The following is a 12,435-nucleotide window of genomic DNA, read 5'->3' on the forward strand; positions in this document are numbered from 1 at the left end:
TGATGTAACTCCAATTTTGGGTGAAAATGTCGCTAGAAATTGGAGCCATAGTACTTTAGGTTAATTATAAAGTTCATTTTAAGATTTTTAAAAATGCATAAAAATTAGAAGTCCGAAAAGAAAAATACCCATTCACTTCACTTCAACTCACACTATGCTAATTGGCTTATTATTGAAAATGCTGTTTTACTTGTGCCTCTTAAGCTAGAAATTGAAGGCTGGAATTATTCTCTGTTAGAAAGCAAAGAGTAACAGAAAACACAGAGTGACGTGGAAAGATACGTGTATCTATGCACAATTTCTCAATCACTTGCACTGATTACAACATATTAAAGCTGGTTCAAACTAACAGTACTTCATTACAGGACAAGTTTTCCATAGTACAGAAGTCGATAGATTTGTCAATAAGTCGTGAAATTGTCATTTAAAAATGCCAAAAAGAGTTGCAAATCGCAAAAAACGATATTTATTCTCTGTCTTTGAAGTTAAATTCCTTAGATTTAACATTTTTTACTCCAAATTGACAACACTGATGCTCACAGTAGGAAATGATTGGCTAGACAACTTTGGCCCTACGTTGTAACTGGCCCGTTCGCTCAGCATTAGCCAACCAACTCGACTGCCAACATAATCCCTATGAAAGAAGTCGCAACTATTGGATAAACAAGGGTAAATTGTTTATTAGCCAATATACGCTTTCAACTATGTTGGGACAAGGTGCATAATTAATGCATATACACATATTGCTTACTTCATGTTTTAAAGTAAATTCTTAAGTGATTTAAAATGTCTTTCAAAACTTGAATTAAACAATGTAAAATTCGTAATGGAATCGAAGACCTTTCTGAAATCCATCAAAAATTGACTTATCGGGGGTGATAAATTCCTATTTCTTTTCTAGTATTTGGCGAATAGTAAATATCTGGTCAATAGTTGATCGATTTTGCCTTAAACCTTACTGACAATCTCTCATAGTTTCATCTGCATATGGTATTAATCTTGCTAACAGAATGTTTGAGAGGATTTTATAAGATGTTGACAAAAGGTACATGCCTCGGTCGTCTTACTTCAATTGGAACAACGATTGATTCTTTCCTCTCTTGTAGTTATTCCTCCTTGTTCCAGATTAGGAGAGTAAATTTGTGTACCTCTTTCCACAATTATTTCCCTTCAGCTAAAATTAACACAGCGGGAATTTTGTCTATACCCGGAAATTTGTGTTTCTTCAATTGCTTTATATCAATTCCTGTTTATTCAGTTAGGTTCTGGAAAATACGGCTCTACTGTATGTGTTTCACTTTCTCCATGAGCCCTGTGTTTTCACCTATTCAAACCTGTCGTCTTTCTACATTTTGATGTGGTAAAAGGATCAGCGAAGTTAATAACTTGCTAATACATATTAAACTTTAATGGCAATAGTGCAATACTGCTTCTTAATTCATTTTTCAGTAATTTCATTTTTGAAAATGACTGATCACCGCAGGCACTATCAAACCATAATTGAAAGAATAACCAGATATACCAAAAACATGACATCAATGCTAATTTCATAAGAACAAGTGTCCGACAACTTTGCAACGAAATATAACGAGGTTTGATAGCAATATTTATTTCATTTTATTTTATTTTATTTTATTTTATTTTATTTTATTTTATTTTATTTTGAAACGGAATTTTGAAAATCATAATATATAAGACTAAATTAAGGCTTTTAATATAACCCTAAGTTCTTTCCTCACAGCATTTTTCATAAAATATTTTGCATCAAATAATACGTATTAGGGTTACGTAGTATTCTAATCAGTCTACTTCGACTACTGAGGTTGTGTTTTGTTTCTCTGTTAAATAAAAATAAGAAGGAACCCGGGCTTCGGCAACTGCCGAGTTCACTGGTATCTTAAAACGGCTCTGTGTCAGTGTTCGTAGGTTTCCTTAGGAAAATTTCCCTCCACTGAGACAAAAATTTTCCCTTTTCTTATTAAATTTTCCCTACTTTGTTCATTGTCCAATTCTTATAACAGAAATTATGTGATAAGATTAATTTAGCTATAATTATTAAAGGAAGTGTCAACCACATTTGTTTCATTCATTTGTTTTTTGCTTCTGTTAGTTTCACTCTTTTTTCTCACCTTTTTTGGGAAAAAAATACACCCAGCTAACAATGGATGCAAATTGTGGTACTTTAAACACACACATACACACAAACCATTGGCGTATTTAAGGGAGGGCTTCCGGGTTTAAGCCCCCCCGAAATCTTACTTACTATAGTAAAGTATATGAAATATCTTGTAGAATTTTCACATTTTCAGGCAAAGCCCCCCTTCCCGAAAGTTAGCAAAGCCCCTCCCGAAACAAAATCGTAAATGCGCCACTGACACAAACTATTGCTATTTCGTTGGTTTATTTCTAAAGAACAAAGAAAATTTAAGCATTTACATTGGTCAATCAGTCAGCGTACGAATTTCCCTGGATTTTTTCACATTTTACCGAAAAATTCCCTTTTTCCCTTTCTGCCAAATTTGCATATGAAATTTCCCTAAATTAAGGAAATTTACCTCAAACTACGAACACTGCTCTGTGTGGCACACTCACTTCCCAAAATAGTAAGATATTTCCGATGTTTGCCAAGATTGTTCCTTCATAAGTACTTTTTTTTTTTGTAACGTAGTTTTTACTCCATCAGTAACACTGTAAATACCGGTGTCTTGATTAAGGCCATATGTGATATGATAACAATGGCAATGAGGTAATTTTTCAAAGTTACGATTTTCAAAATATTGAAAAATATATATATATTCTTGCTCTTCTACAGTAATTTCCTTTGTTGTTAATTCATTGTTTCGTTTTTCTTTGCTGCTTCTAGGTTACGACCTCATTGAGTGGCTTATGGAACGCCTCAACATTGAAGACTCAGGTGAGTGAAGTTTTAACTTTTATAAACGATAATATTCCATCGTTTTGAAAGTCATCATTGTGTTTTGTAAGCAAGCGTTCAGTCATTATGATAGCCACGCCTTCTTCCACCATTAACCTGTTAAAACCAGAAGCTATAAAAAGATCGTTCGCGTTATAATCACTTTCTGGGTCCAAGAAAGGCTTATTGTTTTCCAACCCATTAACACTGTTTGATAAAGTAATTTTTAAAACTATTAACTTTCTTCGAAGCATCACACAATAATAAACAAAGGAGTTATTATTTTTTGTAGAAACTAAGAACTTATTCACCTGAAATAATAAGGTTATGGGCTACACAGCAGACTTGAGATGGCGGGAAGGCGTTTATTTATAGCAGAAATACCAAAGCATAAATCAGATTTTTAATATTTAATTTATTTGTTTTTTTAAAGTTCTTAAAATATCGTTAGATTAGAATAATAGTGACTCAACAATAAAACGCCCCCATTTTACCTCTAGTAGTGGAATCTCTGATTTAACTTCAATCTATTCAATCTTGTGATGGGTTACATCCTGTCAGTATTAATTTTACTATACGAAATTTACTTTATTGTCTTGTGACAGCAGATCACTGTTACCATGGGGACCCGCAGCGGGGTGCAAAGGCAGTTATCCCCAGTGTCGTAGCTAGAGGTTTCGGTGCCCGGGGCAAGTAGAATTCGGTGTCTCCTACACTCACCTTACCAAAATTTTCTTCTGTCGGTTTTAAAGCGACTTTAATTTGTTACACTACGCTGAACTTTTATCAAGCTACTTGATTGTAACAGCTAAAAGCGATCATTATGTATTGTTTTACAAATAAGAGCTGTTTTCAAGAGGCTAATTTTGGGCACTTGTTAAACTTGACAAAACTACCTTTGGTTGGTATACAGATTCACTTGAAGGACAGTTATGGAAATTTACAACTACGAGTATTTACAACGTTTCATACTATCGATAAGTAATTAAATTTCAATACATTAGAAACTATGAGTTTTTAAAATGTTTGAAATGGGTGGCAGCATTAATTTCCAGTAGTAACTGTAAACTTTTGAAATATTATGCTGTATATGACTATATAAATAGCATTTTAATTTCAATTCTTTTACGGTAAAAAATATTTTGTAAACTATAATGGAAATTCAGAAGGAACTTTCTTTGCGAATTTTTTAATATTGTTCGATTGGAGCTAAAGAATATGTTTAATGTTTGTATTTAAAATCCAAAATATAGTTTACCTATTACCTATTTTGAAATTATAGAAATTACTTAATTTCTTAATAAATGACAGTACTGAATTTAAGGTTACTTATTATTAATTAACATATGAAAAATACATTAACATACATATACACATACGTGTGTACATGTTTTGTATGTATGTAGATAGATAAAAATATCATACAACTAGATACGAATATACCAAAAAAAAAATATCCTGGATAGGAATAGTTGAAGAAATGATCCCAATAAATTCATTCAGATTAGAAGCATTTCATATATCAATTAAATAAAAAATCACTGGTAGTGGTCAGTTCTTCAAAAAGACAAAAGCCTTGGCTCAACATGAATCATAGTGTGATGCATAGGATGAATTCGGTACGATTCATGCAGCTGCCTTCCGAACGCACACTTGATTTTAAATAAATAAATAAATAAAACAACAGAAGTGCACAAATAACGTTCCTGAACTTAGAAGACAATGCAAACGAGCGAAAAAAAAAAACTTAAATAATCATAACACCAACACTAACAATTATTTGAATTAAATATAACAATAATAATAGAAAAATTTAAAATAACAACAACAACAGTAAAAATAACATGAAACTTAGCGGCAATCCGACAACATTACAGGGATGTTCTTTGTACAGCGCGAGAGATGGCACTAATTTGATGGGTGGTTGGGTTGATAACTGGGACACATCATCAGTTCAATTGGCTGCTGAAATTTGTAAATCTAGGTCAAGCTTCACGACTTCTCCCGATCACTTTAATATGGTAGAAAAATATATTCACTGTAGTAAATAAGGATACGTTCGTTATTGTTGTTTTATATTTGGTTTAATGAGCACGCGCACATCAAAGTGTGTGTGGGCGAGTATTCGCAACTGTGCTTGTGCGCCGGTCTTTTGCTTCCCTCTAACCCCCTTGGAATTGGTCTTTTGACCCCTTTGGAATCTATCTTTTGAATCTTGGAGAAAATCCTACGAATGTCTCTGATTGCCAACATTTTTTTCCAGGGCTTTTTACAAGTAATATGTGCATCACTGTTAGGAGTTTGTGTATGTGTGTGTGTGTGTGTGTGTGTCCGTTAGGAGAAAACGAACAACAGATAAAATCTACTAATTAATGATATATTATTTTACATATACAGTACATTTATTTTGCATAACAATTTCATTAGGAGAATAAATACTGACAATTATTATTATTATTATTATTATTATTATTATTATTATTATTATTATTATTATTATTATTATTATTATTATTATTATTATTATTATCAACATGCAATTCAATTTTTAGCGCCATATCTCGAAAACTACGCAAAGGTAATTTAGCTTCAAGCAGTGATGCCAACCTGAAATGTTATAAAATCCCACCTCGAGAGGCAGAAATTCCCATTTTGCTCTTGAACTCCAACGCTATAACAATAACTAGAGGCACGAGTTTTTCGCAATGCGCGATAAAACGAAATGCGTCAGAATTAAGTAAGTTTCAGTTTCTTGATGTTTTATGATATTCTGTGTGTATTTTCATTGGTTTCCATTGCGCGATAAAACGCGAAATTGACAGTTTTGCGCGAAATTCCTAACAATACACGAATTAACGCGAAATTTTAAAACTACGTTTTCATTAATTTAAAAACACCAGTTTTCCGCTGACGGAACGGTGGAACGTGGTATGAACGGTGCATTTTGGGTGGTTTGACACGGCTAAAGACAACATGTTCCGCGTTAGCTATCACCATCGCAGCTGAATGGGAGGAGCCGTTTTAATTAGCTAGCCAATGGCATGGACTGGTGATAAGTGACAAACGTACAACAATGAAGAAGAAAAATGTAACATGCTTATGTTTAATGCTTAAATATAACTTGTGCCTATGTGTTTTCAACAGACAGCAAAACTTTCCTACTCATAGTAAGTTTAGTTACTGATTTTCCTTCAGTTTGATTTAAAAAATGTAATTTCTTATAAGTGAAATTTACAATGCCAAGTAAAACATTCCGTGTACTTTGTTTTTAGGTAATTAATGGTTTATTTCTGTAGTGATCTGTGAATAAAAGGAACAATGGTAAAAAATGTCAGGGAATATCTTTTCCACAAGAGCTACAAAATGCAAAACTATATTTGGAAAATGCGACAAAACGCGAAATATGAAAAACAAAACGCGAAATTTTCAAATTTTTAGTGCGAAAAACTCGTGCCCCTACTAATAACAAAATTGTCTAAACTTAGAAAACATAAACAATGAAATTAGTGTATATCAGTCAATTTCTTCAACAAATGAGTGAATTATTCAAAAATCCCGGTCGTCTACATTTATTAAACAGTTTATGAAGACAAGTATTTTCGTTAATTGAAAGAGAGAATTAAAAATGCTGATGAAAATAAGAATAATGAGTTTAGTATTTACATTACGCTTTTGTGCCATAATTGTCTACTTCATTCTTCAGTCATTTCGTATGGAACGATTTCAAAGTTGTACGTTTCTCGTTTTATTTTCTTCCTTTAATTCTGTTTTTCTTTCATTTCTTTCCTTTTTTAAATACCAGAGAATAATTAACGTTCCTTGACACTTGTTTTGGAGATTCACAAATCACTACATAAATCTTTTTAACACTTACATGCATTTTGTAGTAATAAAATTTGATAATTAGCATTAATTTCAAGTTTATCGAAGACTTATTTCTCTACTCTTCGCCCATAGATCTTTTTTTTTTGGCATAAAGGGAATAGATGTATGAAAAATCCCATAAATCGTGCCAATCTTTTACAAAAATTTCCTTTTTCTTATTTTGAGAAATCCTAGTCAAAAAAATCCCTCAGTATGGGATTTCTTTCCACCGGTTGGCATCGCTACTTTCAAGCGTGTCATAAAGTCAGTTCGATGCCAACTATGGATTAAAATATATATCTCATATTGTCACAATATTAAGGTTTACGTGTTAACCATAATTTTGGGCCATTGTTTTACATAAATATCTTTCATTGAATTTTCTCAAAAACAGCGCATGAGGATTTACTCATCTATATGTATATTTTTCAGTTCAATAAGATACATTGATAAGACAGTTTTGAACATTTATTTTTTGTTACAATATAATAATGTAGATTTTTTCAGAATTTTTAGTTAATACAATTGTTTCTGTGAAATCCGTAAAAAGTTATAGAAATTATCATTGGTTATACAGGATGTCAGAAAGGTGCCGCACTGTAAAGAAAGTGGTAAAAATGGACTGTATTCCTTTCATCTAGTGAATGATGCTGTCAACAATATTACCAATACTAATATTATCCACCAGCTTTTGTAAATGGTTGGGGATGTTTGCGACAGACTTCTGCAGATTCTTCAGCTGTACGTTTGCAAGAACTGGCAACAATTTCAATGGACTAAAATTCAATTATTCTTTCAGAATAGTTTGGATTGTTTATCGGGTTAAACCACTGTTGCAAAATGGTGGTCTTTGTGATTTCTGAAGACTTCGAATGAATATTCTCTGAACCACTTCCACATTTGCTCCGTCTTTGATGTTGAGGGACGACCGCGTCTATTAATATTTGGTACAGAATTTATATCCATTGACACCGAGTAGCAATGCCTTATGGTCTTTGCATCTTCCGAGACACGAATCTCTTTCACACTTTGCCGCCATTTCTATATTTGGACCACGGGCTACCATACTTCGTACCGGGATGCTAGCCCTGCTCGCTCACGCAAGGTTAGACATTGCCCCATGGTCCGCCACTTATACCTGCAATGACATAAATGGGTTATCATGTAATAACTTATACCATTGTAAGGAACAAAATACTTTCTGTTTTATGAAAAGTGGTTAAGTATTTAGAAAATTATAAACGATTATCAATTGCAGTTAATTCCCGCCCACCCTGTATATAAATCAAATGTAGTTTTGAATTCAGCAAAAAGTATACTTGTTTTTCATAATCAGTATCATTTTCCAAGAGGAAAAACTGTAACCCAATGAAATTATAAAACATCTCACTCATAGATAAATGTTTGAGCTGGCTTTCTTTGTATATAATGCTTTATTAATAATGGCATATTTTAAGTCTTTAGCATAAATGCTTCTTTATTTAACAAGTTTTAAAAAAAGAAAAAGTAATATTATAAAACCTCACTGTTTTCCACTTCTAATACCTTCTCGATCTTCTGTGAATGTAGTTCTAATTCTTCCTTTGGAATTATTTAGAGATTCTGCCAGCGCATTAAGACTTATATGGACCACAAAATGGACGATTAATGTGGGCGGGCGGAAGGATACTTTTGTGCAAATGAAGTAGGTGGGGATTTACCTTGATGAGGGCTATAATCTTCACTAGAGGCTTAACAATGTAATTCCTCTGGTAGCAATCCGTAACAGCGTTGCCAGATATATCTTCTCTCTATCTTTGTCTCGTACATATGAATTCCTTATTAGAACGTATCTACAGAGATTAAATTACTGTATTACTGAACGAAAAAATAAAACTAGTGAAACATGAGAATTCGATATCACAAACAGGTAATTATTGTAATTTAATTATCCCGGTTTCGTTTTAATTATTTGAGGGTCGACGTTTTTGTATCCACAACTATCTTCGGTGGTATAGAGGCTAGCACACGTGTCTGTGAGCCAGGTTTGCCAGCCGTACGATACTTTAAGGCTTAATGCTATAGCCTATATGATAATTTTAGAACACATACTTTTCTGCAGTTTTTGAATGTGCAAATAAATTGTAGATATGCATTAAATAATTGTAAAACACACATACCATGAGTTTTTTTTTTAAACAGTCATTCCGGCAAAAATAAATCAATAACAATTTGAGTATTGGCAAATGGCAACCCTGTATCTATTCTTTAAATTCAACTACATTTACGAACGGATGGAAATGTTGTTGTTCAAAGCAGTGTTAACAAGAATTTTAAAAATAACGAGGGCAGTGACACCGATTCAGAGTGCGAAACTGAAGATTAATACATAAGTTAAATATATAATAGTTTAATATATATTATTGTTAGTAACATTATAGTTATTTCTACAATTATCATGTGCATAACGAATATACGATAAAGGCGAAAATCGATAATTTTGTTCTCTGAGGTTGGTAACTCTGCTATGAGAGCTATGAACGCTTTCGCTGCTCGGTGGTAGAACCTCAAATGCACTATAGTGGTTCAAATCCCACTTCATACTGTAGGCGTCGTCATAGATATAATCGCTGCTGACAAAGGACATAGCAATCGACCTATTCATACTCAAACTTTGCCTTATACAGATTTTGTTATATTTGGATTCGGATCGAGTATCCGATATAAATAATTTCTTTTTCGATAGTTTAATATCACACGATGATGCTCCAAGGCTAAGAAACAGCGATGATAATGATTATAGACAAAGTGATGGAGTTTTAAAAAAGTGGGTGCAAACGGAAGAACCCCGAGAAAACCCCACACACATGGTGTTTGTCCATCACAAACCCCAGTTGGCACGAGCTAGGGTCAGGAGAGTACAGCGGCTCAGGGTACTGGTAGAGCGGGTCAGGAGGGTACTGGTAGAGCAGGTCAGCAGGGTACTGGTAGAGCGCTTACCTCTGGCACATAAGGTCCTTGGTTTGATCCCGGGCCAAGTAAGTTTGTGGTGGACAACATCGTGTACGTGGGTTTTCTCGAAGTACTCCCGTTTCTTTTCACTTTCTCATTCCACCAATTCTTCATAATTCACTTACTTTAATCATCGCCTCCCTTAGCCTAAGGGGCATAATTGTGGGACGTTAAACTGAAAGAAAGACGTGCTAGGATCGAAACAGTGACCCTACTCATCAGAGAAGAGCTCTACCACTGAGCCACCGCGATCCCCATACAAATCATTATTCAATCCATACAATATATTTAAAACCCTCGATACGCAGCATTTTTTAATAAATAAATAAATAAATAATACGGAAATAATTTAATTACTCTACATATTTTGAAAAGTAAATAAGTAAACAAGGTATAGCGTGGGGAAATAAATAATTTCTGATTTGTTTCATAGAGCAAGAGAAACTAAAAGCTAATTGCAATGAAGTCACAATAAACAGGTTAGCAAATTTTCAAATTATCTATTATTTATTGGTTTATATCGTAAAATTTTGTAGTATAAACAGTGGTGCCCACCCCCCCTTATGTCCATGACGCACCCCCCCAATTGTCTATCCGTAGGTGTTCTTCCATGAAAAAAATCTTCTTTTCGATTAATTTTACCCCCCCCCATCAAACATATTTATATAGATTTTTAACCCCCCCTCAAAATTTCAATGACGCAGTTTGCGTCATAGCCCCCCCTTGTGGGCACCCCTGGATAAATAAGATAAACATAAATTAGTTCAAAATTATGATATTTCTTCGTTATCTTTACTTTTTCTTTAAAGAAATAAGGCTGGAGATATGAAAACATAGCAAATTAGTAGTATACACGTTCGATGAGATTGGAAAGTTATATTGCAGTTTAAGATCATTCTAAACTAACAGAATTTAACGTTATTTCCTGATTGTCTACAAACAGATAGAACAGAATTGTGTAAAAATGTATATAAGCCCTACCTTTTAAAATTATTTCTATTTATTGTCCTCAGCGGCACCGATTTCTATGTAAATTTGGGGGAAAGGGAAAGTAAGGTATGTGTTTCGTTGCCATATATCCAAGCAAGGATCCAAGTAAGAATATCCAGATCATAAGGACCACTGGCGCCGACTTATGAGTATTGGGGGGGGGGCTCTGATCACTTAATTAAATGAGTAATCCACTCCCTTTCTGTTTTAGTATACAGTATATATATATATATATATATATATATATATATATATATATATATATATACCTAGGTATGTATATATACAGGGTTAGTCAAAATAAGTGTTACAAGCCAATATCTCGCGAACTATACATCATATAAGAAAAATATTAAGAGACAATGTACAATACAGAGGGGCCTAAGAAATGAGTCAAACATTAGATTTCCCCCGCCCCCATTTTGAGGGGGAGGGGGTGAACGTGAAATTTTCAAATGGGAACATAGGTCGAGTGATACCTCGTTCGAAAGAGCTTGAAAAATTGAACAATTTTTTTGGAAACAATTTTTGATATGGGGCACCGTTTTCAAGATGGGCCCCAAAAATGGTCCTGTATCCGATAAAATTTCCAGCACATATAAATAAGTGTTACAAGCCAATATCTCGCGAACTATACATCATATACGAAAAATATTAAGAGACAATGTACAATACAGAGGGGCCTAAGAAATGAGTCAAACATTAGGTTTCCCTCGCCCCCCATTTTGGGGGGAGGGGGGTGAACGTGAAATTTTCAAATGGGAACATATTGTAGGTCGAGTGATACCTCGTTCTAAAGAGCTTGAAAAATTGAACAATTTTTGTAGGAAACAATTTTTGAAAATGGGCACCGTTTTCAAGATAGACCCCAAAATTGGTCCTGTAAGAGATAAAATTTCCAGTACTTATAAATCGGAAACGGCTAAGTAGAAAAACATGAAACAAAAAATGAAAAAGGTAAACGCCATAGGCAACGTGGAATGGTGTTGTCGTGGTGCCCCAGGACCCCATCATGGGGCCCCGGGAACAATTTTAAAATTTCAAATCTGAATATAGGTCGAGTGATACCTTGTTTGATAGATTATGGAAAACCAAACAGCTTAGAAAAAAAATTGTTTTGATTTCGGGCAAGCCTGTTACAAAATGGCCGCCGGAAATGGTTCCACATTCAGATAGAAAGTGCAGTGTTCAAACTGAGTGTTACAAGCCAATATCACGCGAATTATTGCATCAAATAAAAAGTGTTAAGAGTCCATGTACAATACAAACAGGCCTAAAAATATGTCGAACACGAGGTTCCATCATCATACTGTAAGTGAATAACAAGTAAAATTTTCGGAGGCAAAATCGACCTATAACGTAATAATAATAATAATAATAATAATAATAATAATAATAATAATAATAATAATAATAATAATAATAATAATAATAATAATAATAATAATAATAATAATAAGAAGAAGAAGAAGAAGAAGAAGAAGAAGAATACGAAAAATAATAATAAAACTAGTAATAATAATAATAATATGAATGAAAATAATAAGACAATGATTAATACTAATACGTATGCGCAAAAAGATGTCGTTCCTCAATCACTACAATCCTATGAGAAAGGGATAGGAAGGTACCTATTAGGCCCTACTTGTAGGCAACATCTCAGCATGTGCCCAGTT

General features: G+C 33.6%; 1 protein-coding gene across 1 annotated transcript in view; it reads left to right on the forward strand.

Annotated features, from left to right (window-relative positions):
* The window catches only part of LOC145681844 (regulator of G-protein signaling 7-like), a 461,439-nt gene that overhangs the window by 294,866 nt on the left and 154,138 nt on the right, over nt 1-12,435 (forward strand). Inside the window, exon 4 of the mRNA XM_081753452.1 lies at nt 2,864-2,914. Coding sequence (XP_081609578.1) covers nt 2,864-2,914 — 51 coding nt within the window. The remainder of the gene's footprint in view (nt 1-2,863; nt 2,915-12,435) is intronic.

Source organism: Thermobia domestica, chromosome 3 (assembly GCF_964235325.1).
Source record: "Thermobia domestica chromosome 3, izTheDome1.hap1.1, whole genome shotgun sequence".
Classification (NCBI taxonomy): Eukaryota; Metazoa; Arthropoda; class Insecta; order Zygentoma; family Lepismatidae; genus Thermobia; species Thermobia domestica.